This window comes from Ceratotherium simum, chromosome 6 (genome assembly GCF_057802395.1).
Source record: "Ceratotherium simum simum isolate JZ-2026a chromosome 6, ASM5780239v1, whole genome shotgun sequence".
In the NCBI taxonomy this organism is placed as follows: domain Eukaryota; kingdom Metazoa; phylum Chordata; class Mammalia; order Perissodactyla; family Rhinocerotidae; genus Ceratotherium; species Ceratotherium simum.
In genome coordinates, this window is record NC_141905.1 from 10555911 (window position 1) to 10583213 (window position 27303).

General features: G+C 41.2%; 1 protein-coding gene and 1 long non-coding RNA gene across 2 annotated transcripts in view; both read left to right on the forward strand.

Moving 5' to 3' along the window:
• Nucleotides 1–310: 310 nt before the first annotated feature.
• LOC147916763 (zinc finger protein 37A-like) overlaps nucleotides 311–27303 on the forward strand; it is a 31116-nt gene continuing 4123 nt past the window's right edge. The window contains exons 1-3 of the mRNA XM_087431884.1: nucleotides 311–434; nucleotides 991–1225; nucleotides 1799–1857. Coding sequence (XP_087288010.1) covers nucleotides 1843–1857 — 15 coding nt within the window. The 5' untranslated portion in view covers nucleotides 311–434; nucleotides 991–1225; nucleotides 1799–1842. The remainder of the gene's footprint in view (nucleotides 435–990; nucleotides 1226–1798; nucleotides 1858–27303) is intronic.
• Nucleotides 8032–20170, forward strand: LOC147916764 (uncharacterized). The gene is made up of 2 exons (XR_015552435.1): nucleotides 8032–8115; nucleotides 19734–20170. It is a non-coding gene; the product is annotated as an uncharacterized LOC147916764 (long non-coding RNA).

Consider the following 27303-nt stretch of genomic DNA (forward strand, 5'->3'; position numbering starts at 1 on the left):
TATTCCAATTAATTTTGAGAAACTGGCGACACATGTTATCATCATTACTACTACTGCCAACGCCACCAGCACTAAGCTGTTTTACCTTCCTGGGAGAAGCCCTGAGGTCACGGGGCTCGCGTTCTTTTTAAATGTTTGCACTGCCGGTTTCCTCTCCGCTCTTTCGCCTGCATCAGGGTCTGAGCTCGCAAAGAAGCCCTCCCCTCCCCTCCCTCGCTCCAGCCTGCAAGGCTCGGGCCCCACCGCCCGCTCCGGGGCGGGGCTCTTGCCGCAGAGCCTGATGGGAAACGCCCGTTCAGGTCTGCCGGACGCGCGGCGCAGGAGCCGAGGACCAGAGCTCTGGCGCCTGCGCCGCCAGGCGCGCGGCCTACGTCTGGGCGCGGCCGGAGCGGAGACGGACGTCGCTCGGGTCTCAGACAGCTGGAGCGGGCGCTGTAGGTCTTACCGGGCCTGGCCGTTGTGCCTGGACCGGCGCCTGGGGGTTAACAGAAAGGTGGCAGTAGTGTTGGCGGCTGCAGTTTTGGGGCTGCCGCTCACTCAGTGAAGATTGCGGAGAGTCCTCCCTTCCCGTTCTGACAGATTAGGAAACGGAGGCGCTGGCCGGCGAGCGCTTCCAGACCACACAGCCCGTGGGAGACGGCGCTGAGAGGCACATCCACATCTGCTTGCTTTATAAAAAAACGATTCTGCCTAAATCCATCGTTATATCCGTCCCAGCCCTGAGCCAAGGGACATCGCCGTCAAGTATAATGTGAACTCTGTTTTATCACGGGGCCCTCGTATTTCTGGGATTCTTGGTGTCTCTTCAGGGCTCTTGGGTCACATTTCATGATGGTTAGTTCTGGGCCTGATCTGAACTGTCCAGCCTGTGTGTCCTCAGTGCTTCTGATTTGAGTTCTTTGAAAGACCGGCCCGAAATTGTGGGGCACAGGGAGTTCCAAGATTTGGGGACATCATGTAGGTTACAACTAAAATGATTTTTTCCCCTAGGTACAGGTCCTGGGTTATAGGAACAAAGCAGATCTTGTGAGATAAAGAGGAATCCCACCTGGAAGATGGCCCATCTTAATGGAGACCTCCCACCAGGGCTGCAGAGCAGAGGAGGAGGGAGACCAAGAAAGAGCAGACCCTGGATTTGCATAGCTGTTAGCAATACGATCCTTGTGCTCTGCAAGCGACCCTTCAAGCTGTGACAACCTGAGGTTTGAACCAAGTTTCAGGAGAGGTGAGCTGGGGCTAAGGCAAGGGGCAAGTCTGCCCAGGAAATGTCACTTCATTTGAGGGTTTGAGAGCATAGTCTGGGGGAAATTCACCTACTACTAAGAAAATTCTATCTCAGACCTCCCTAACAGCTTTTGACTTCTTTCAAATTCTTCACTCTTTCCAGATCCTGGGGCCCTCACACCATGCCCCTTACCACATGCAGCATTGAGAGATGTGAGTGCTTCCTCCATCCTGACTTTGCAGACTTAGAAAGTAATGCAGGAAAAAGCTTCCTGGATTACCCATTTCTGTCTAGCATGAAAGATGGAAACCACTGAGCCCGAGAAGGTGAAGGTCTGGGTCATCCTATTCATTAGTGGCCTAGCGCATAGTCAGATTTTCAGACAGTTAAGTCAAAACCAATTTCTATCAAAAGACTGAGAAACAACTGCCAAGGTGGTTAAGGACCAAAGGATGTTCTCCTACAGAAGGACATTTTATCCAGCTAGCAAGTGGGGCTTTATAGGCAGGAGAATCAAGAGGTGCAAGGCAGGTCAGATCTCTTGTGATCCATTCTTTCTTTCTTCTTCCCCAGTTCCGCCTTTGTAATTCTCTACACGTTTCCTAGATCCACAGAAAATGAGCAAATCTCAGGTGAGTTATTTATTGTTTTTTTCCCTACTTTGTTTACAATGTCTTGTCTGAGGCTGTTAAGGGTCAATAGGTTAGAATGGAAATATAGGAATAGATGAAATCAACTTCAGGGAAAATATACAGGAGCACATCAGTATCGGGCAAAGTGAGATGCAGAAATATGCAGGTTCTGTGCTATTACTATGCTATACTGTGCTATTAGGCAAATTTGTCTGGTTTTTCTGATGTTCATAGCAAAAATGCAAACATTCTCTGTTATGTGATTTGCATTGGCCCTTAAAGAAATCTTCATGCTAACTCCTCATGATACCTTAAGAATTCTAAACAGTGTTCCTTTCCTGGTCTTCTGTAGATAACATAATAAATTGTCTTTCAGTGACTACTGGAAACCAGTGCAGCCTGCTGCTTGTAATCGTTCCTTAGGGGAAGCAGGACACTTTGTGCTAAAGAGAACTCAGTCAATACAGGTTTCTAGGGGCTGAAACACCGTGGTCCCATGAACCTCTTTCTGTTGGTCCTGCTTGATCCAGGCATAGAACATGGGATATCTGCAAGAAAGAATGGATTGTATTACCTTCAGATGTCTCCTTTAATATTACGTATAGATTGTGTAGCAGATAGGTTAAAGTTGTATTTTCTGGCAAATGTTTCCCCATTTCCCTTTCACATTTCAAACCACACCACTTGCCTCACTGTTTTTTAAGCTACATCAGTGACCTTATTATGGCAAATGTCATGGATACTTTAGTACTTGCCTTAATTGAGCATTCTGTCCAGTTGATGCTCATGGCCAGTCTCTCCTAGAAAGTCTTCTCAGTTGGTTTCTGGTCTGTTCCTCCCTCTGTGATTATTTCTTTTCTGTTTTCTCAATGGAGTCTTTTTCCTCTTCTTCCCTCTTATTTTTGCTTCTCCCAGGGTGTCCATTATTGATCTCCTATTGTCCTCCCTCTCCTGGTCTTGCTGACTGGTCTCCTCTCCTCTCTGGGGATGCACCGTTTGCCTGGATGCTTGAATCTGGCTCTCCAGCCCAGCCCACTCCCTTACCTTAGATCCTAAAGGCCAGCTCTCTGCTGAACATTTCTGTATAGCTCTTCTAAAGGCCCTCCAAACTCTACAGATCCAAAAGGAAAGTTGTTATTAACAGCACCCCACCCTTATTCTTTATTTCCGTGATGTGTGATCATCAAATGTTGTCACTACCCAGCCCATCATCCAGGTGACAAACCTGGCATTTATTCTAAGTACTATCCTTTACCTGCTACCTACACATCCAGTCAGTGATCAAATCTTATTACATGCAAGTTGTTAATATTTCTTTCTTTTTTTGGAAATTGAGGTAAAGTGCACAAATCCTAAGGGTACAACTTGATGAATTTTTCATATGCTGTGCGTCTGGATAGCTATCACGCAGATCAAGGTAAGGGGCATTTTCTGCACTGTAGAAGGCTTCCTTGTGTTCTTTCCTAAACCACACTTGCCCACTCTCACTCAAGGGTAACCACTATTTTGACTTCTATTATTATTTATTAGTTTTGTCTTATTTTAAACTTCATCTAAATAGAATCATGCATTATATATTCTTTTGTGTCTGACTTCTTTTACTCAACATTATGTCTGTGAAATCATCCATGTGTAGCAGTAGTTTGGTTTTCTTCCCATTGTATGAATATACCACAGTTTATCCATTCTGCTCTGGATGGATGTTTGGGCTGTTTCTAATTCTTGCTTTTATACATGTCTTTTGGTATACGTGTGTGTGTGCACTCGATTTTATTTTTTTTGGGAGGAAGATCAGCCCTGAGCTAACATCCATGCCACTCCTCCTCTTTTTGCTGAAGAAGACCGGCCCTGAGGTAACATCTATTGCTAGTCCTCCTTCTTTTTCTCCCCAAAGCCCCAGTAGATAGTTCTATGTCATAGTTGCACATCCTTCTAGTTGCTGTATGTGGGACGCTGCCTCAGCATGGCCGGACAAGTGGTGTGTCGGCGCGTGCCTGGGATCCGAACCTGGGCTGCCAGTAGCGGAGCGCGTGCACTTAACCGCTAAGCCACGGGGCCGACCCCCCATGTGCACTTGATTCTGAGGGATATAAACCTGGGAATGGAATTCATGGGTCATAGCATGTATATGTGTTTGGCTTTGATCGATTTCTGCAAAACGGTTTGACAGAGTAGTTGCACTGCTTGACACTCCTGCCAGCCATATATGAGAGGTCCTCTTGCACCATAGCCTTGTCAGCATTTGGTATTGTGAGGTTTTCCTTTATTTTGATTTTTCTTTTTTAGTATTCAGTGGGTGAGTATAGTGATATCTCATTGTGGTTTTAATTTGCACTTCTCTGATGACTGTTGATGTTGAGCATCTTTTCATGTTTCTGACTATTTTGATATCATTTTTTTTGAAGTGCCTGTTCCAGTCTTGTTTGTTAAAAAAAGTGATAGTTTGTCTCTGCTGTATTAACTTGTGGAAATTCTTTATATGTTCTAGGTAAGAGTCCTTTGTCAGATATATGTACTGCAAATATCTTCTTTGAGTCTGAGGCTTGTTTTGAATTTTAATTAAGTCCAATTGATCAATCTTTTCTTTAATGGTTAGTGCTCTTTTTGTCCTGTTTAAAAAAATCTTTGCTTAGCTCAAAGTTGTAAAGGAATTCTCCTCTGTTTTCTTCTAAAAGCTTGAATTGTTGTAGCCTTCACATTCAAGTCTATGATCCATTTTGAATTACTACAAATATACATATATGTGTTTATCTTTTTTTTTTTGGTATGAGCTATGGCTGTCCGGTTGCCACAGTACCATTTATTGAAAAGACCATTCATTCCCAAGAAAATTGCAGTGGTTGTCTTTGTTGAAAATCAGGTGACCGTATATGTATGTGTCTCTTTTTAGATTCTTATTTCTACTGCAGTTGTCTCTTTATCTACCCTTATGCCAATACCACCCTACCCTTATTATTGCAGCTTTATAAATAAAGTCTTCATACCTGTGGATATAAGTTTTCCACTTTTATTATTCAAGATTTGCCTTGGCTACTTTAAGTCCTTTGTTTTTCCGTATAAACTTGATAATCATCTTGTGGACCCCCCTCCTTCCTGAATCTGCTGAAATTTGGTATTGCATCAAATCTATAGATCAATTTGGGAGACTGGTCATATTAATATTAACTTGAATTTTCAATTCGTGAACATGGCGTTTCTGTCCATTTACTTATATCTTTAATTTTTCTCAGCAGTGTTGTATAATTTCCATGTGTATGTCTTGTACTTCTTTTGTTAGATTTATTCTTAAGTAATTGAAAATTTTTCTTCCCTATTTGAGTGTTGCTAGTGTATAGAAATATAGTCAAATTTTGTATATTGAACTTGTTTTCAGTGACCTTACCATTTATTAATTCTAATATTTTATCTCTAGATTATTTTGGGTTTTCAACTCATACAATTGCGTTATATGGACATTTCTTCCTTTTTAATCCATTTTTAAGCTTTTATTTCTTTTTCTTTCTTTTTTTTTTACTTTTATTTTATTTATTTATTTATTTTTTATTATGTAACCTTTGTTTATAACATTGTATAAATTTCAGGTGTACATCATTATACTTCTATTTCTGCGTAGATTACATCATGTTCTCATGTTCACCGCCCAAATACTAATTACAGTCTATCATCATACACATGTGTCTAATTATCCCTTTCACCCTCATCCCTCCCCTGTTCCCCTCTGGTAACCACCAATCCAATCTCTGTTTCTATGTGTTTGTTGTTGTTTTTCTCTTCTAGTTATGCATGCAATCATGTGGTATTTGACCTTCTCCCGCTGACTTATTTCGCTTAGCATAGTACCCTCACAATATCCATCCATGTTGTCACAAATGGCTGGATTTCATCGTTTCTTATGGCTGAGTAGTATTCCACTGTGTATATATACCACATCTTCTTCATCCATTCATCCCTTGATGGGCACTTAGGTTGCTTCCAAGTCTTGGCTATTGTGAATAATGCTGCAGTGAACACAGGGGTGCGTGTATCTTTATGCATTGGTGTTTTCATGTTCTTTGGATAAATACCCAGCAGTGGAATAGCTGGATTGTATGGTAGTTCTAGCCTTAATTTTTTGAGGAAGCTCCATACTGTTTTCCATAGTGTCTGCACCAGTTTGCCTTTCTACCAGCAGTGTATGAGAGTTCCCTTCTCTCCACATCCTCTCCAACACTTGTTGTTTCCTGTCTTGTTAATTATAGCCATTCTGACAGGTGTGAGGTGATATCTCATTGTAGTTTTGATTTGCTTTTCCCTGATATTTAATGATGTTGAACATCTTTTCATGTGCCTGTTGGCCATCTGTATATCTTCTTTGGAGAAATGTCTGTTCAGGTCTTTTGCCCATTTTTTAATTGGGTAGTTAGTTTTTTTGTTGTTGAGATGTATGAGTTCTTTATATATTTTGGAGATTAACCCCTTGTCAGACATATGGTTTGCCAATATCTTCTGCCAATTGTTAGGTTGTCTTTTCATTTTGTTGATGGTTTCCTTTGCTCTGCAGAAGATTTTGAGTTTGAGGTAGTCCTATTTGTTTATTTTCTCTATTGTTTCTCTTGCCCAGTCAGACATGGTGCTTGAAAATATGCTGCTAAGACCGATGTTGAAGAGTGTATTGCCTATGTTTTCTTCTAGAAGTTTCATGGTTTCAGGTCTTACATTCAAGTCTTTAATCCATTTGGAGTTAATTTTTGTGTATGGTGTAAGATGATGGTCTACTTTCATTTTCTCGCATGTGGCTGTCCAGTTTCCCAACACCATTTGTTGAAGAGACTTACCTTTCTCCATTGTATGTTCTTGGCTCTTTTGTCAAAAATTATCTGTCCATAGATGTGTGGGTTTATTTCTGGGCTCTCGATTCTATTCCATTGATCTGTGTGTCTGTTTTTGCACTGGTACCACGCTATTTTGGTTACTATAGCTTTGTAGTATATTTTGATATCAAGGAGTGTGATAACTCCAGCTTTGTTCTTTTTTCTCAGGATTCCTTTCGCTATTTGGGGTCTTTTGTTGTTCCATATAAATTTTAGGATTCTTTGTTCTATTTCTGTGAAAAATGTTGTTGGAACTTTGATAGGGATTGCGTTGAATCTACAGATTGCTTTAGGAAGCATGGACATCCTAACTATGTTAATTCTTCCAATCCAAGAGCACAGTATATCTTTCCATTTCTTTGTGTCTTGTTCAGTTTCTTTCAGCAATGTTTTATAGTTCTCAGTGTACAGATCTTTCACCTCTTTGGTTAAGTTTATTCCTTGGTATTTTATTCTTTTTGTTGCAATTGTAAATGGGATTATATTCTTAATTTCTCTTTCTGCTACTTCGTTGTTAGTGTATAGAAATGCAACTGATTTTTGTATGTTGATTTTGTATCTGGCAACTTTACCGTATTCATTTATTACTTCTAAAAGTTTTTTGGTGGATCCTTTAGAGTTTTCTATATATAAAATCATGTAATCAGCAAATAATGACAGTTTCAATTCTTCCTTTCCAATTTGGATCCCTTTCGTTTCTTTTTCTTGCCTGATTGCTCTGGCTAGGACTTCCACTACTATGTTAAATAGGAGTGGTGACAGTGGGCATCCTTGTCTGGCTCCTGTTCTTAGAGGGATAGCTTTCAGTTTTTCACCATTGAGGATGATATTAGCTGTGGTTTGTCATATATGGCCTTTATTATGTTGAGGTACTTTCCTTCTGTACCCATTTTATTCAGAGTTTTTATCCTAAATGGATGCTGTATCTTGTCAAATGCTTTCTCTGCATCTATTGAGATTTTCATGTGATTTTTATTCTTCATTTTATTAATGTGGTGTATCGTGTTGATTGATTTGTGAATGTTGAACCATCCCTGCATCCCTGGAATAAATCCCACGTGATCATGGTGTATAATCTTTTTAATGTATTGTTGTATGCGATTTCCTAGTATTTTGTTGAGGATTTTTGCATCCATGTTCATCAGTGATATTGACCTGTAATTTTCTTTTCTTTTTTTTTTTGGTGAGGAAAACCAGCCCTGAGCCTACATCTGCCAATCCTCCTCTTTTTGTTGCTGAGTAAGACTGGCCCTGAGCCAACATCCGTGCCCATCCTCCTTCACTCCACGTGGGACGCTGCCACAGCATGGCCTGACAAGCAGCACGTTGGTGCGTGCCCGGGATACGAACTGGGGCTGCCAGCAGCGGAGCGCGTGCACCCAACTGCCACACCATGGGGCCGGCCCCTGTAATTTTCTTTTTTTGTGTTGTCCTTGTCTGGTTTTGTTGTCAGGGTAATGCTGGCTTCATAGAACGAGTTAGGGAGCTTCTCCTCCTCTTCAATTTTTGGAAGAGTTTGAGAAGTACAGGTGTTAAGTTTTGTTTGAATGTTTGGTAGAATTCACCAGGGAAGCCATCTGGTCCTTGACTTTTATCTTTGGGGAAGTTTTTGATTACTCTTTTGATCTCCTTACTGGTGATTAGTCTATTCAGATTCTCTATTTCTTCCTGATTCAGTTTTGGAAGGTTGTGTTATTCTAAGAATTTATCCGTTTCTTCCAGATTGTCCAGTTTGTTGGCGTATAGCTTTTCATAGTATTCTCTTATAATCGTCTGTATTTCTGAGGTGTCTGTTGTAATTTCTCCTCTTTCCTTTCTGATTTTACGTATTTGAGCTTTCTCTCCTTTTTTCTTGGTGAGTCTAGCTAAAGGTTTGTCAATTTCATTTATCTTTTCAAAAAACCAGATCTTGGTTTTATTTTTTCTATTTTTTTTTAGTCTATATTTCGTTTATTTCTACTCTGATTTTTATTATTTCCCTTCTTCTGCTGATTTTGGGCTTTGCTTGTTCTTCTTTTTCCGGTTCCTTTAGGTGCATTGTTAGATTGTTTATTTGAGATTTTTCTTGTTTGTTGACATAGGCCTGTATTGCTATAAACTTCCCTCTTAGAACTGCTTTTGCTGTATCCCACAAATTCTGGCATGTTGTATTTTCATTTTCATTTGTCTCCAGGCATTTTTTGATTTCTCCTTTGATTTCTTCATTGATCCAGTCGTTGTTCAGTAGCATTTTGTTTAATCTCCACATATTTGTGGCGTTTCTGATTTTCTTCCCATAGTTGATTTCTAGTTTCATACCATTGTGGTCAGAAAAGATGCTTGGTATTATTTCAGTCTTCTTAAATTTATGGAGACTTGTTTTGTGGCCTACTATGTGATCAATCCTGGAGAATGTTCCATGTGCATTTGAAAAGAATGTGTATTCTTCGGTTTTTGGATGGAATGTTCTGTGTATATCTACTAGGTCCATCTGTTCTAGTGTGTCATTTAAGGCCAATGTTTCCTTATGATCTTCTGTTTGAATGATCTATCTGTTGGTGGAAGTGGAGTGTTAAAGTCCCCTACTATTATTGTGTTACTGTCTATTTCTCCTTTTATGTCTGTTAACAATTGCTTTATATATTTAGGTGCTCCTACATTGGGTGCATAGATATTTACAAGTGCTATATTCTCTTGTTTGCTTGTTCCCTTGATCATTATGGAGTGCTCTTCTTTGTCTCTTTTTACAGTTTTTGTTTTAAAGTCTATTTTGTCTGATATGAGTATTGCTACCCCAGCTTTCTTTTCATTGCCATTTGCATGGAGTATCTTTTTCCATCCCTTCACTTTCAGTTTGTGAGTGTTATTAGGTCTGAAGTGTGTCTCTTGTATGCAGTGTATATATAGGTCTTGTTTTTTAATCCATTCAGCCACCCTGTGCCTTTTAATTGGAGCATTTAGTCCATTGATGTTTAAAGTAGCTATTGGTAAGTATGTACTTACTGCCGTTTTTGAACGTTTTTTTCTTGGTGTTTTAGTAGTTCTTCTCTGTTCCTTTCTTCTTCTCTTGCTCTCTTCCCTTGTGGTTTGATGGCTTTCTTTAGTATTATGTTTGGGTTCCTTTTTCTTAGTTTTTTGGGTATTTATTATAGGTCTGGTTTGTGATTACCATGGGTTCATATATAGTAACCTATGCATACAGCCATCTATATTAAGTTGATGGTCTCTTTAGTGCGACCTCTATCTGAAAGCTCTACTCTTTAACTCCCCTCCTCCCACATTTTGTGTGTGTTATATCATGTCTAACCTCTTTTTTGTACGTTTGTATCCGTTACCCTCCTATCATGGAAATAGATAATTTTTCCTATTTATGGTCTTCCCTTTTCCCCTTAAATAAATCCCTTTAGCATTTCTTGTAGTACTGGTTTCTTAGTGACAAACTCCTTTAATTTTTGCTTGTCTGGGAAACTTTTTCTCTCTCCTTCCATTTTGAATGATAACCTTGCCGGGTAGAGTATTCTTGGCTGTAGGTTTTTTCCTTTTAGCATTTTAAATATATCATGCCTCTTTCTTCTAGCCTGTAGGGTTTCTGCTGAGAAGTCAGCTGATAGCCTTATGCGGTTTCCTTTGTATGTAAGTTGTGTTTCTCTTGTGGCTTTTAGCATTCTCTCTTTATCTTTAATTCTTGACATTTTAATAATGATGGTGTCTTGGTGTGGGCCTCTTTGGGTTTATCTTGTTTGGTGCTCTCTGTGCTTCCTGTACCTGGATATCTGTTTTACTTCCTTGGGTTAGGGAAGTTTCCAGCTATTATTTCTTCAAATAGATTCTCTGCCCCTTTGTCTCACTGTTCTCCTTCTGGGACACCTATGACATGATGTTAGTGTGCTTGATGTTGTCCCAGAGGTCCCTTAGACTGTCCTCACTCTTTTTAATTCTTTTTTCTTTTATCTGTTCAGCTTGGTTGATTTCTTCTAATCTTTCGTCTAGGTCGCAGATCTGTTCTTCTGTATCCTCTACTCTGCTTTTGAGTCCCTCTAGTGAATTTTTCATTTCCAGTATTGTATTCTTCATTTCTTTGTTTTTTTGTGTGTGTGTGTGGAAGATCAGCCCTTAGCTTGCATCCATGCCAATCCTCCTCTTTTTTTTTGCCGAGGAAGACTGGCCCTGGGCTTACATCTGTGCCCATCTTCCTCCACTTTATATGGGACACTGCCGCAGCATGACCTGACAAGTGGTGCATTGGTGCGCGCCGAGGATCCGAACCGGGGCCACCAGCAGTAGAGCGTGAGCACTTAACCACTATCCCATGGGGCTGGCCCCTGTATTCTTCATTTCTGATTGGTTCTTTTTTATATCTTCCATTTCTTTGTTGACATTTTCACTGAGTGCATCTATTCTTCTTACAAGATCAGTGAGCATCGTTAACACTCTTTGTTTGAGCTCTCTTTTGGGTAGGTTGCTCATTTCTGTTTCATTTCGTTACTTTTCTGGAGTTTTGTCCTGTTCCCTTACTCGGAATGCATTTCTTTGCCTCCTCATTTTGCCTGTTGCCCTGTGCTTGTGTCTGTGTATTAGGTATGTCAGCTACATCTCCTGCTCTTGGAGAGGTGACCTTATAGAAGTGATGCCTTACGAGGCCCAGCAGTGTGCTTCCCTCAGTACTGAATGTTCCAGGAGTGACCCCTATGTGGGTTACATATGTCCTTCTGTTGTGGCTGGGTTGCTCTTCCTGTAGGTGCCTAGGGAGGCTGAGCTGTCCACCTGGCCCGCTGTCGTAATGCTTAGCTGCTTGCAGTTGTTGTGGGCCCTTCAGTCTCTTTATCGGGTGTGGGGAGCCCCAGCACAGTTGGCTGCAAGGTCTAATAGCCCATTCCTGTTGCAGTATTTCTATTAAGTGAGTAGGTCCCCTCATGGCAGGTTGTTAGGCTCAGGGGCTTACAATTGCTATATGCCTTCAGCCTTTAGGTCTTTTGTCAGCTGTCTGAGGATTGCAGCTGGGTGGGGCTGGCCTCAGGCACGGGAGCACCCAATTCTTTCAGGCTTTGGAAGGTGGGGTCAATCTCCTATGTGGCTGTTTGAGAAGCACAAGTTTTCTCAGCTGACAAGCCCCACCGCCCACAGGTCCACACACACAGTCAACACAGTCCTGCCCCTTGCACATGCCCCGACCTCCTGAAGTAGACCCAGTCTCTCCAAGGTGGGAGCCCCACACACTCCACCACCACCCCACACTCTCCACCCACTCCTTGTGCATGCCCACAGAGGTGGACCCACTCTCCAGGCTGCAGAGAATCCAGGCAGTTCACTTAGCAGGCCCACAAGTTGCCCAGTGGCTTGTTGTTGGGTGGGGCCAGTCCCTAGGGTAGGCTGCGTGCCCAGGCTGAGCTGGATTAAATTGGTGCTCTAGTGGGTGGGGCAGACCCTGGGTTAATGGGCCAGAGGAAGAACTCCAATGGCACTTGCCAGCGTCTGCATCAGCATGCCCACGCCCGGTCACGACAATGGCCACCATCAATGTCCCAGTCCCTGGAGAGGTCTCACCTCTCACCAAGATGCACTCAGAGCCTATCAGGTAAGTCTCTTTTCACCAAAGGTCTGTGCACCTTTCTCGTGGTTTTAGGTTCCTTTCTGAAACAGGTGAATTTGTGCATGGGCCCTTTAAGAGCTGGCTTTAATTTCTTTGTGAACCAGCTTTTCTGGGGGTACTCCCCGATGTTGTTAGTAGCAAGCAAAGTCAGATATTATGCCACTTGTCTCGGTTGTGCTGGGTCCAAAAACTGCCTATAGTGGGAGTGCTCCCCTCTCCTCCAGGGAAGGCTGCGTACCTTTGGGCTGCTCCTGGGTGTCCGTGAAGTGCTGCGACTTGTGAAGGTGGTGTTTTTTTCTCTCCAGAAGGGAATTTCTTCCTCTTCCACCTCAATTAGGATTGTTGTTTGTTGCAGGGGTTCCTCTTATCCAGTTTTCAGTTCTCTCTCAGGGGTAATTTTTCCAAGAGTAGTTGTAAATTGGCTATGTCCGTGGGAGGAGGTGAGTTCAGAGTCCGCCTACGGCGCCATCTTGACCTCCTCTTTTTCTTTCTTTATTGCTGTGGCTAGGAGCTCTAATGTACCATGGCATAGAAACAGTACTGTTTTGTTTTCTTCCCAGTCTCAAGTTTTCAATATTTTATCATTTAACATGATGTTTACTGGTAGCTATTCTTCAGGAAGTTTCATTCTATTTCTAGTTTGCTGAGAGTTTTTATCATCCAATGGGTGTTAAATTTAAATATTAAGATGATTATATGGTTTTCTCCTTTATTCTTTTAATGAATTGATTGAATTAACATCTTGCTTGAGGCAATCCTATTAATTAATTTTCATTTTCAAGTGTTAAACCAGCCTATTTTCTAGGAAAAAATCTCACTTGGGCTTGATATTCTATCATCTTTAAATATATTTCATGATAAATTGTTTAGCATTTTTGTCTTTGTCATGAGAGAGACTGTAATTTTTCTTTCTTATAATGTCTTTGTCAGGTTTTATATCAATTTTATAATGGCCTCAAAGAAACATGTTAACTGTTTCCTCCCTCCTTCTACTATCTGGAAGTGTTTTGTAAGATTGGTGTTGTTTGTTCTTTGTTTGTAAAAATTCACCAGTTAATTGATCTAGGGTCTAGATTTTATGGAAAGTTTTTAAATTATAGATTTAATTTCTTTATATTAGTGAAATTATCCTTAGAACGTGATATAAGTTGTAGTTGTTTCTTCTTAGTTTGTCATTTGTCATCCCTGGGTGTGAGCAGGTACTTTTTGTTCCAGGGCAAAGCACAGCTCAGACATGCCAGTTCAGATAACCACAGTCACACCAAGTGTTGCTCAGAGTTCTCTTTGCTTTTGGGCTCTATTTCTTCCTGGGTTGATCTTCAGGGAGGGAGCCAGCAGTGGTGCTAATTTAGCATCTTGATAGGAATTAAAGGCTTAAAACCCTATCCCATCTCTTAATATTTTAGTCAAGGTCAGCAGTGACCTCCATTGCTAAATCCAGTGGTGAAGTCTCAGTCTTCATCTTACTTGACCTTGTAGCCACATTTGACACCATGGTTACTTTTTTCTTCTGATTTACTGTGTTCATTTGGCTTCCACACTCGCTTCCTGTCCCTTCTCTCACATTGTTTGCAGATTCCTCCTTTTCTTCCTACCTCTGAATGTTGGTGTGCCCCAGAGTGCAGTCCTTGGTGCTTGTCCTTTCACTGTCTGAGGCCCTCCCTTAGTGAGTTCATCTCTTCTCATCAGTACTGTTGGTAGCCTGATCATTTCTGATAATCTCTGGTGTGCAGATGTCTTCCTGTACTTGAGATGCATATATCTAACTGTCCTCTCTATATCTCCACTTGAATGTTTAATAGACTCAAAATCATCGTGACTAAAACTGACCTTCTGGGCTCCCCCTCCCAAGCCTGTTCCCTCTGGAGCCTTCCCCTTCTTGTTTAGTAGCAGACCCCTTGGAATCATCTTGACCTGTTTTTTCTCATGCTCCACATTATTATTGGTTGCAAAAACCCCTGGGTCCTATATCTGATCTAGAGTCTGACCTCTTCTGATCCTCTCTGCTGCAATTACCTGGACCAGGCCAAGGTAATTGGTCTTGTTTTGTCTGGATTATGGGAATAGTCACAGAGCAGGTCTCGCTGCTCCTCAAGCCTGGTGCCTAAGCATGTTACCCAGAGTGCTCCTTGTAGAATGTGAGTCAGGTTATTCTATGTCACTCCTCTGCTCAACACCTACATTTTCCTCTGAGTAAAAGCCAGAGTTCTTACAGTGGGTTCTGTGGCCCTTATTTCTCCAATCTTACCTCCTTAGCTCTTTGATCAGTCTGCTCCATCCCTACTAGTCGTCTTGCTGTTCTAGAAACATACCAGGCACAATGCCACCTTCATTCTTGTACCAAATGTACCCTCTGCCCGGAGTGCACTTTCCCCAGGGAGCCTGGTGGCTCACTCCCTCACTTCCTCAGGACCTTGCTCCAATGTCACTGCTCAATGAGGTCTACAGAGACTCCCAGCTTAAAATTGCCACACTAACCTGCAGTGTCCTTACCTTCGTCCACTTTTTTTTTTTTTTTGTGAGGAAGATCAGCCCTGAGCTAAAGTCCATGCTAATCCTCCTCTTTTTGCTGAGGAAGACCGACTCTGAGCTACCATCTATTGCCAATCCTCCTCCTTTTTTTTTCCCCAAAGCCGCAGTAGATAGTTGTATGTCATAGTTGCACATCCTTCTAGTTGCTGCATGTGGGGGACGACCTCAGCATGGCTAGAGAAGCGGTGCGTTGGTGCGTGCCCAGGATCCGAACCCGGGCTGTCAGTAGTGGAGCGTGTGCATTTAACCGCTAAGCCACGGGGCTGGCCCCATTTTGTATTTTTAACATAGTACTTCTCATCTAACACACTCTACAGTTTTCTCTGATGACTCCATTTTTATATTCCCACCAGCAATACATGAGGGTTCTGATTTCTCAACTTCTTTGCCAACGTTTGTTACTGTCTATCCTTTTAATTGTAGCCATCCTGGTGGGTGTGAAGTGGAATCTCATTGTGTTTTTGATTGCATTTCCCTAAAGACTAATGATGTTGAGCATCTTTTCATGTACTTATTGGTCATTTGTGTCTGTTCTTTGGAGAACTGTCTATTAAAACTCTTTGCCCTTTTTTTTTTTTTTTTGTGAGGAAAATCAGCCCTGAGCTAACATCTGCCAGTCCTCCTCTTTTTGCTGAGGAAGATTGGCCCTGGGCTAACATCCGTGCCTATTTTCCTCTACTTTATATGTGGGATGCCTGCCACAGCATGGCTTGATAAGCAGTGCATAGGTCCGTGCCCAGGATCTGAACCTGTGAACCCCGGGCCGCCAAAGCGGAGCGTGCGAACTTAACCACTACACCGCCAGGCCGGCCCCCTTTTGCCCATTTCTCATAATCTCATTGTCTTTTTGCTTTCACCACTGCAGTGGAGAAATCTGAAGCTAGGATACTTCCCTTTACTTTGTGAGTCAGCTGTTCTTTCATCTGAAAGCTTGTAAGAGTTTATCCTTATCATTCAGAGTTATATACATGTATACCTCAATGTGTCTTTTTCATTAATTCTAGGTTGGTGGTTTTCTTCTTTCAACACTTTAGGTATTTCACTCTACTCTCTTCTTGCGTGGATTCTGAGAAGTTTGTTGTAATTCTTTTTTTCTTTTTTAAATTTTTTGGTGAGGAAGACCAGCCCTGAGCTAACATCTGATGCCAATCCTCCTCTTTGTGCTGAGGAAGATTCGCCCTGGGCTAACATCCATGCCCATCTTCCTCTACTTTATATGGGACGCTGCCACAGCATGGCTTGACAAGCGGTGTGTTGGTGCGCGCCCGGGATCCGAACCTATGAACCTGGGGCACCTGCGAACCCTGGCCCGCCAAGCGGAGCACACACGCTTAACCGCTGTGCCACCGGGCCGACCACCTGTTGTAATTCTTATCATTGTTCCTTTGTAGGTAAGGTTCACACTCCCCCCTCACCCCAACTTCTTCACTTCTTTCAAGAATTTTCCTTTTGTCTTTGGTTTTCTGCAGTTTGAATATGATATGGTTTTGTTGGTATTTATCCTGCTTGGTATTATCTGAGCTTCCTGGATCTGTCATTAATTTTGGAGTGTTTTTTGGTCATTATTACTTCAGATATTTCTTCTGCTCTGTTCCTTCTTCTTCTGGTGTTCTAATTGTGCATATATTGTACCTTTTGATGTTGTCCGCGGTTCTTGGAGGTTCTATTTTTTCGTTCTTTTTTTCTTCACATTTCAGTTTGTGAAGTTTCTGTTGACCTGTTTTCTAGGTCACTGGGTTCTTTCTTTGGCTTGCTGTGTGATGAGCCCATCAAAGGCATTCCTCATTTCTATTAACTGTGATTTTGACTTCTAGCATTTCCTTTTGATTTTTTTCTTAGAATTTCTCTTTCTCTACTTACATTACTAATTTGTTCTTAATGTTGTCTAATTTTTTCATTCAACTCTTTAACCTATTAATCATAGTTATTTTAAACTCCTTTTCTGATAATTCCCACATCTGTGTCATATCTGTGTCTGGTTCTGATGATTACTTTGTCTCTTCTGAATGTGTTTTTTCTTGCTTTTTGGTATGCCTTGCAATTTTTTCTTGAAAGCTGGACATGGGTCTGGTAACAGAACTCTGTGAGGATTTGTTACTCTGGCTAGGGGTTGGTCTGTGTTTAATGTCTGTTGTGGCTGTAGGTGCAGGAGTGTTCAGTTCCTTTAGTGTGCTTGTTCTTGACTGCCTGCTTGACTTTGGGCTTCCCTGTGTCCTCCTGTGTCTCGAAGCTGTTCAGCTCCTTCAGCTGTGATCTGCTGTTGTTGCACTAGAGCCTGTTGATGTGGTGCAAAGTTGTAAAGAGGGCAGCATTCTATAATCTTATGATTTAAATCTCGGGCTTTTAGTGGGCTTGTGTCCCAGTGTTTCTCATAAGCTGGAAAACTGTTAGTATTTTGTTTAAAATTTTTTTCAGCTTTACTGAAGTGTAGTTGACAGATAAAATATTAAGATGTTTAAAGTGTACGTTGTGATAATTTGTGAAACGATTCCCCCATCCAGTTAATTATCGTATCTATCACCTCACATATTTATTTTATTTTATTTTTTTGTGAGAACATTTAAGTTCTACTCTCTTAGCAGATTTCAGTTATACAATATGGTGTTATCAGCTATAGTCACCGTGTTACACATTAGATCCTCAGACCTTATTTATCTTATAGCTGAAAATTTGTACCCTTTTACCATCCTATCCCTGTTCCCACCACCCCTCAGCCCCTGGGAACCTCTTTTCTACTCTCTGTTTCTGAGCTTGATTTTTTTTTTTTAGATTCCACGTATGTGATACTATGCAGTATTTGTCTTTCTCTGTCTGACATATTTCACCCAGCATCATGCCCTCAAATTACATCCATGTTGTCCCAATTGGCAGGATTTCCTGCTTTCTCCTGGCTGAATAATATTCCATTGTGTATATATACCACATCTTCTTTGCCCATTTGTCTGTTGATGGACACTTAGGTTGTTGCTATGTCTTGGCTGTTGTGAGTGATGCTGCAATGAACATAGGAGTGCGGATCTCTCTTCGAAATCTGTCTCCTTTTCCTTTGGATGTGTACCCAGAAGTGGGATTGCTGGATCATGTGATAGTTTTATTTTTAATTTTTTGAGAAACCTCCATACTGTTTTCCATAGTGGCTGCACCAGTTAACGTCCCCACCAACAGTGTGTAAGGATTTCTTTTTCTCCATATCCTTGCTACCACTCAAGGATCTTTCAAACCTTTGAGATTGTCCAAGCGACCTTCTTTGTTCTTAGTAGCTCCCAGTAGTTGAGGGCGCACCAAGACCCCTCAGTGCACCAAAGGGGAGGATCTCGGTCAGCACATAGATGCAGGCTGATTGGAAGCTGGACCCTTAGGCAGCAGCTGGGAAAGTATGTAGTTAGGTTCATTCCAAGGAGAAACTGGAGATGGGCTTTTTTTGCATGCTCCCTCTGCACTGGGCATGGGTATATAGTCCCAGGGGGTGGGAAGAGGGTGGAGGTGTGTGCTCCTGCACAGGTTAGAACTCTTCATTTGCTGCAGTTGTGTGGGTCTTGTGAATGCAAGCCCTGGTGGCTATCAAGGCCACGTGATCCAGGGGCCTATCCCTTGAGCAGCAGCTGCAAAATCTTGGGTGCCAGACATGTGTCCAAGCTCCTTCCAGGGAGATATTGGCAATTTGGAGCGGGCTTCAGGGAGAAGGCAGAGTGATGTCTTACGGCTTCCCTGGTTTCATGGGAGGATCACAGTTAGCCCCTAGGTGTGTGCTAAATTAGATATCTGGTCCTCAGGCAGCAGCTTTTAATGTATGCAGGTAGCTTCTTTCAGGGAAAGACTGGGAGACGGGCATTTCTATGTGCTCCCTTGGCACTGAGCCCTGGTGGGATAGCCACAGCAAGACTCAGGAACCCTTTAAGAACTATTTCTTTATTTGCTATAGTCTTGTGGTTCTAGTGGATGCAAGCCCTGTTGGCTTTCAGAGCTCAGTGTTTTGAGGGCCTGTCCCTTGATAAGAAATTTTCACATATTGAGGTATATGGAGTAGCTATTCTTGTTTAAACCTGACTCAGCCTGAACTAAAGAAGCCTGACTTGTGGCCTATCAAATGTACAGCATCTGCTGTAACCATTAAAGATAAGGATGCGGGGCCGGCCCCGTGGCTTGGTGGTTAGGTGAGCGCGCTCCGCTGCTGGCGACCCGGGTTCGGATCCTGGGCTCGCACCGACGCGCTGCTTCTCCGGCCATGCTGAGGCCGCGTCCCACATACAGCAACTAGAAGAATGTGCAGCTATGACACACAACTATCTACTGGGGCTTTGGGGGGAAAAAACAAATAAATAAAATCTTTAAAAAAAAAAAAAAGATAAGGATGCATTTAACATTGTCTCAAAGTAAAAGAATGCACTCTTTGAAGATAAGGATGCATACTTCCTTTCCTATGATGCTAGTATCGCCAGTATCAGTACCCCTGAAATAAGTTTCCTTTCCCAAACATCAGGGTCATGTTGACTTGCTAATCTGTAACTAAATATCTCTCTGAAACTTTGATGAATATGTATCCTGGGTATGTTTGATGTATGTTCTTTGTTCTAAAAAGGCATAAAACTCTATTGAAAACCATGCTTCTCTAGAATACTTTCTTCCTTTGTGGAGACTGCCTTTCCAGGCTAGTCCTCAGGTTGGCTCAAGTAAATCTCACCTTAACTGTCTTATGTATAGATTGGTTATTGGTTATTTGTATCAACACCCTCAGGTGGGAGTCTTAAAAGTTGAGGCCCTAAATGTGTAGTCCAAACCCTTTGCTCCTCAGAGAGAAGCTTAGAGTTGAGAGTTCACTCCTGATTGTATGGGACTGTACTGGGGGTGGGGTTTATGGTGAGGTTGTGTCTCAGTGTTTCCTACCCATTTTGATGTGGGTATTTTCTCTTTTGCTCATTGTGTAGGAATCACTCGGCTAGATTCTGGATTTCTGTCAGAAAGAATTGCTCCATGTCTTGCTGTAGATTCAGTGTGTCCATTGAAGGAGCTGAGTTCAGGAGCCTTCTATGTCACCATCTTGGACCAAACTCTGTTACTATTTTATATGCCCAGGAGAGAAGGCTCAATCTTCTTGGGACCTGCCACGTGCACTCGCCAGTCTCTATCCTTTGTCATGTGTTCTAGGAGATTTGTACAATTTTTCATTTATGTCTGTTCTGTTTTAGGCCCTCAGTTGAGAGTTTTGGTTTTCACAATTCAGCAGTCAATTTTTAATTTCTGAGAACTTTTTCTTGTTCTTTGATGACTCTTTGTAATTGAATTCAGTTCTTACTTTAAGCAGTTTTCTGCTCAATATATGTATGTGAGAGTACCATTGTAATTAAAAGATTTTTTTCCATTTCTTGCTGTGTCTTTGTTTTTTGTGTTTGGTTATTTTGATGATCTTAGTTCTTCCTGTTATGCCCTTGGTTTTCCTAAAATAGCTCTGCTTTTTCATTTTCCATAAGTGAAGAACTATGTGTTTATCAATGTAGGTTGCTAGTTTTATTTTTACTTTTCAGATAAATTTTTCATGGCCTGTTCTTCTTCCAGGCTCCTGTGTGGAGTTCCCTCATATCCAGTACTTGTACTTTTACCACCTCAGTCTCTTTCCTTGGAACCGTCTGATTCACTGCTGTTTTCAGTTACCACCAAAATGCCAGTGACTCTCCTCTCCTCACCTTCCTCTTGGTCTTCCCTCCTGAGCTTCAGGACCACACATCCAGCTGCCTCCTAGAGATGTCTGTCTGCCTGTTCCACAGACACTTTAAGCAGAACATCTCCAAGAGCTCTTTAACTCTTATTTCTGCCTAGCCTCTTTCTCTCAGCTTCCCAGTCTTTGCAAATGGCCCGTGGATTTACCTGGATGCTCATAAAGATACCCCAGGAGGCAATTTCCCTGTCTTTCCCTCTGTACCATGAATCAGGGACTTGATTTTCTTTGAACTTTTTCCGTTGGATCAAGTCTCTATTCTACCTCTCCATTATTAGCCCCTGGATTAGATGGTCAACTCTCATCCTGGTCTTTGCCTTCTTGTTTTCCTTAAGGCATACTTTGCTATTCTTGTCGATCAGTGCTGATTAATAGAATAGCCACATATGTAATTTAAATTTTTCTGGTAGCCACATTAAAAAAGTAAAAAAGAAACGAAATTAATTTTAATAATATATTTGTCAGCATATTCAAAATATCATTTCAGCATGTAATCAATATTAGAAAAAACACTAATAATAATTTTTTTGTACTGTCTTTGAAATCTGTTATTTTATACTTGCAACACATCTCAGTTTGGCCTGACCATATCTCCTTTGCTCAGTAATGTGTGTGGCTAGGGGTTAACCATACTGGTTAGCACAACTCTGCATCATTGCTCCTGAAATGCATATTTGGACATGTAACTCTAGAGTTTATTTCATCTCTTCATTGATTCTATTATTTGCATCCATGATTTCAAAAGTGGGGCTGTTATCTCCTACCTTGGTGTCTTGAAGCATGGATTCAGGATCAGCAGCAGCATGAGCATCTCCTGGGAGCTTGTTAAAATGTACATTAAGTCATTCAAGAGGCAGTCCGTCTTGTATTTAGGGTGTATTTTATGAGTTTAATTTTGATATTACCATATTTTACTTTTCTTGCCTATTTTCTAGATCAGGGTTTAGCAAACTTTGCACAGACTAAATCTGACCTGCCACTTCTTTTTGTAAATAAAATTTTAGTGGAACCCAGACAAACCCATATGTTTACAAATTGTCTGATTGCTTTCATGTTACCATGGCAGAGTTCAGTAGTTGTGACAGGGAATCTATGGCTTTCAAAGCCTAAAATATTTACTACTGGGCTCTTTAAAGAGAAGTTTTTCAACTCCTGCTCTAGATCACTGGTTTTTAAGCTTTGGTGTCTATCAAAATACCTGGAGGGCTTGTTAAAACACTGTTTGCTAAGACCCATCCTGAGAGTATCTGTTTATTAGATGTATTAGTTATCTAATGCTGTGTAAGAAATTATCCAAAAACTTAGCAACTAAAGAAAACAGCAAACATTTATTATCTAATGTAGTTTTACTGGGCCACATATTTATAAGTGGTTTCAAAGCTAGGTAATTCTGGTTGGGGTCTGTCTTGACATGAGTACAGCCATGTTTGGCCGCTCCATTCATCTACAGCCACCAGCACAAAAAAAATATATAAAAACTGCTTTCTGCGTGGTAGAAACTGGCCCTTCTCCCACGGAGAGAGTTGCAAGTTGTAACATTTCAAGGCTCTTGGAGCGTCGTAGCACGGGATGGACTGGCCATCTGTGCCGGGCTAAGACAATAACCAAAGAGAACAATGCACGTACACAATTACTGGGCTGGGATGTTAGCCAAGGAGCTCAGTGCACATACGCCACTGATAACCATTTGTGCATGGGAACACTAGGTGCTTGCTCTGTAAACTCTGTAACTGCTTATATAAACTGCTGGAGACTGAGACCCGGTGAGAGTTCCACCTGTGGAAGGGACGCCTTGCCCAGGACGTGTGATCCTTGCCCAGCTGCGTTGATTGACAGGACTCTCCCGGCAGTGGGGTGTGGATATTGTGAGTAATTGATTTGATGTGAAGTAATTGATTTGATATGAAGTAATTGATCTGATGTGTTCTCTTTTCAGTCAATCTGGTGTTTCTCTTTCTGGTTGGTTTGTGTCATTTCTCTTCAGCCGATGTGGGTGTTTTCCCTTTCCAGTCGAGCTGATGTTTTTTTCCTCTTAATATTTGACCTATTCGGATCTGTTTGCAGACTATCACCTTTACTATCCTCTATATAATAAAATATACCTTCAGTCCATTTGTTTGGAGTGGAAAGTTTCTTTTACGTCTCTGATCGAATCCCCGAACCTCTCATAACATAATTGGCGCTGTCAGCAGGATTCAATTAAGGAGATGGCTTTCCTGTTCAACCAAAAGGTAACTGAAGCCAAGGTGGAAGAGATCCCAGGATGGGAGGACCCTCCCTTTTGCACTCTGGCTGGGGAGTGGACTTATAGGTCAGGATTATGTGAATCTTGGGATGTTCGTCTGCAAAATATGAATCATTGGATGTGACCAAAACTTTGCAGACAGTAGAAAAAAAGAGATGATGTTTCTTTTCTGGCACGGTGAGGTTGGTGTTTATTGACTGCTTATCGTCGGGCTATGGAAGATAGGGATAATATACAAGGGAGAAGGTACTCTTGGAAAAAGAAGTTTCACATTTACAGTCCCGGCTGATGTCACCCAAAATAGACTCTTTCCTTGCCATGAGCCTGGCATTCTAGTTTTATTTGGCCCCTCTTAAGTGACAAATAGAGAGCCTGAATATGTATCCAATAATAATTTGGCGAGCCAGCCGGGAGGCTCTTTGTCCGTGGCTTGGTGGGCCTGGGCCGGGTGGGATGTCCTGGGAAACAGTCCAGCAGCTGCCTAGGTGATTTGCCCTAGGGACTGCTCCCAGTGCTTTCCATCTGACCTGGCACCACTGACCCTGGGCACATTTTTCTTATGACAGGGAAACAGCCTCTAGAATTATTTGTTTGCTTGTCTATTTGTTTGTTTGTTTTTGCTTACACCAAGAACTCCCTTCCCCTCCATCTGGAGTCCTGTCTCTTTAAGAGGCAGGGCTGTCCCTACTGGAGTGGGAATAATTGTAGGACTTTTATCCGGAATCTGTTAGATGCATCTATCTGTTCTGTTTGGGATCCCATTTGACTGTCTGTTCTGTATGTTTGTAATTTTGAAGGGGGGAAGTTCCATCTGTCCCCAAGGAGAGCCCTCTGGGCCACCTCTTGGCTAAATGGGCTATATTCAGCTAGGAGCCCATGTCCAAGAAGAAGATAGTTTTTTTTTCTTGTAACACCACATGGCCACAATATTCCATAGACTCCAGAGAGAAAAAGTGACCAAAATGGGGCAATTTTAATTTACCAAAACAGATGTATTTGCTTATGCAATTGGAAAAATCCAGCTAAAAAGTTAAACAACTAGTGGGAAGCCTATTTTAATCCTTTGAGGTTTTTAAATAAAATAAAAAATACTGTACTGCCTCTTTAAGAGAAAATAACTAAGTAATTAAACATGCCGGCAGCCGAAGCTGAATCTGCTGCTCCTCTCCCCTCTCTTGCTGAGCTTCCCCGCTTCAACTCCCCCAGAATTCCTGATCTAAAATTAAGCAAGTGAAAATAAGTAAACTTTTGAAGTAATTTGAAATTGTGATGGCTGTTCTGAAAAACTTCTGTTTCAGATGAGTTCACCTTAAGGGTCACCCTTAAAAGAGAGGATTCAAAACCTCTCACGATGAAATGCAATCTTTAATTAATACACAGAGACTTCTAAAAGACAAAGTTATTTCAAAAACAGCCCCCAAAATCTTTTTGCTAACTTAAAGCTTTAGAGTTTTACTAAATTAAGTTAATAAAAATTTATTGAGTCTCTGGGTCATTTCCACATAAGATAAAACATTAAAAATTGGTTGCTCAGCATAGATTTGTCTGCCTTTGGCTTCTTATCTCAAAAAAAAACAAAACTGAAAGATACTTAGCTTTATTGATAAACGTTCTGTGCATGTTGAGGAATTTTCTGTGAGAAAGTACACATTTCTGAAAAGTCTGTATACAAAAAGCAAAATGTATGTTGTCCATAAAAAAGATATAGAAAATAGAGATATTTTTGTTTGTTTTATTAAGAAAAATAAATTTGTCCTAAAGTACTAAAAAAAAAAAAAAAAAGGCATAAGACAGATTCTAAATGTAAAAAGTAAGTGACAGAAGGTTTATGAAAGTAAAGCCCTGAGGAGTTGTGTACATGGTCAAGTTGGCTAAAGTAAGCTGGTGGAAAATTAGGATTTGGCTTTCTCTCTTATAAAGGTAATTTTCTTAAACTTTTAGTCTGCTCTTTATATAGAGATTAAAAGGTGTTCTTTTGAGTAAGTCTATGTAAAAGACAAAACACCTATGTTTTGTTAAAGTAATTTCCTATGTTCAAAAAGACTGAAGTCTCTCTATTAAGGTTTTTCTTTTTGTTTTTTGACTGTTTCAACTCTCTGTTTGCCTTTCACTATTTTTGTTATCAACTTGATTAAATAAGTAACTAGGCATTATTTCCTATTTGACCAAGTGTTTTTAAATCTTTTGATATTTTTGATAAACTTCTGCCAAAATTAAGGTTTTTTTAACTTAAAAAAAATTATGAAAAGACATATGATTATGGTGCCAAAATACAAGTGTTACTGTATTTCATGTTGATGCTCACAGTTCTTTAATTTCTACAAAACAAAAGTATAACTCTTATGCTGATCAGCTGGTGCAAAGTCATGCAGCACACAACCCAGGCTTAGCACAATAAATCCACGAAAAGAGTGGACACTTGGGAGAACAAACTTCATACAGATATTCCTGCTGTGTTCGCTATGCTATGCTGCACTTCCATGTCTGCTGCAGACCTCCACACCAACTAATGTCTCCGTAGGACAACCTTTGACCCTGCACTGTTAGGCCAACTGCTCTACACCAGTGGGACCTATAACCTGGACTATAAATGGCCAAAAAATTTGGTCTCAGAAACATCAAGCAACTTCTCAATATAAGATAATTTCTCTATTACCCTGCCTTCTGCTACCCTCCCTGATGGGGGCTGGTCTGGACTTTGACAAGCTAGTTTGTTAGGCCTAAGTGTTACCTTATCTAATGTTATCTTTGATGCTGTACATGATTTACAAGATTAAGTTAATAACATTTCATATTCTAAAGGATTATTTGATTGGTTACCTTGGGGTTTGGGTCCTTTATTGTGAGATAGTTTTATAATTATTGTAGTCATTGGATTTTGGATTCTTGGATGTGCCTTATGTACTTGTGTATGAAGTTCATTGTCTGTGCATATGGTGTCTTATGGTTAATGGAGACGGCCACGGCCGAAAATGTCTTGACATGAGTACAGCCATGTTTGGCTGCTCCATTGACCTACAGCCACCAGCACAAAAAAAAATATAAAAGCTGCTTTCTGCGTGGTAGAAACTGGCCTTTCTCCCACGGAGGGAGTTGCAAGTTGTAACATTTCAAGGCTCTTGGAGCGTCGTAGCACGGGATGGACTGGCCATCTGTGCCGGGCTAAGACAATAACCAAAGAGAACAATGCACGTACACAATTACTGGGCTGGGACGTTAGCCAAAGGGCTCAGTGCCCAGGACTTGTGATCCTTGCACAGCTGCGTCCATTGACAGGACTCTCCTGGCAGTGGGGCGTGGATATTGTGAGTAATTGATTTGATGTGAAGTAATTGATTTGATATGAAGTAATTGATCTGATGTGTTCTCTTTTCAGTCAACCTGGTGTTTCTCTTTCCGGTTGACTTGTGTCATTTCTCTTCAGCCGATGTGGATGTTTTCCCTTTCCAGTCGAGCTGATGTTTTTTCCCTCTTAATATTTGACCTATTCGGATCTGTTTGCAGACTATCACCTTTACTATCCTCTATATAATAAAATATACCTTCAGTCCATTTGTTTGGAGTGGAAAGTTTCTTTTACGTCTCCGATCGAATCCCTGAACCTCTCATAACAGGGTCTCATGAGACTGCAGCTATCTGAAGGCTTGACTGGGGCTGGAAGAATTTCTTCCATAATGGCTCACTCATATGGCTGGCAAATTAATGCTGATGTTTGGCAGGACGCTTCATTTCCTCCCCATGTAGACCTCTCCATAGGGCTGTTTGAGTGTCTTCATGACATGGCAGCTGGCTTTCCCCAGAGAAAGTGATACGGGAAGGAGCAAAGTGGAAGCAACAATATTCTTCTGTGACCTGGCTTCATTAGTCATATTCTGTCATTTCTGCAACATCTGATTGGCTACAGAGGTCAGCCCTATTTAATGTGGGAGAGGATTGCACAAGGGCATGAATGCTAGGAGGTAAGAATCACTGGTGGCCATTTTGGAAGCTGGCTACCATGGTAGGTCTGGGATGGGGCCTGAGAATTTGCGTTTCTGACAAGTTTCCAGGTGATGCTGCTATTGTTGACCTATGCTCCACACTTTGAGAACACTGTCCCAGGGAGTGCCCAAGAAAAGCTGTTGGAATGTTGGAAGGAATTACTAGCATATCTATATACAGATATTTGTATTAAAAAACATAAGAATGAGATTTCATGTACATATAATGCATAAATAACTATGCTGAGTGAATACTCATATTTTAATTAAAGGTAAATGATTAAATATTTTGGAACCCTTAGGCTGTAGGAACATGTCCCCAGTTACTTATAATCTTGTTTCTGATTATGTCTGTGAGGCTTTATCTTAATACATCTCAAACCCTATTCTCCTAACATGTAGTTCCATTAACTTATCAGGTATTTTTTAATGCTTCCATGCCTTATTTATGTAGTTGGCTCATATTTATAAAAAATACATAATTTATGTGTCAAGACTTAAAGCATTACTCCTCAATAAAGCTCAACCTGATAATACAAGATAGACCTTAACTTTTC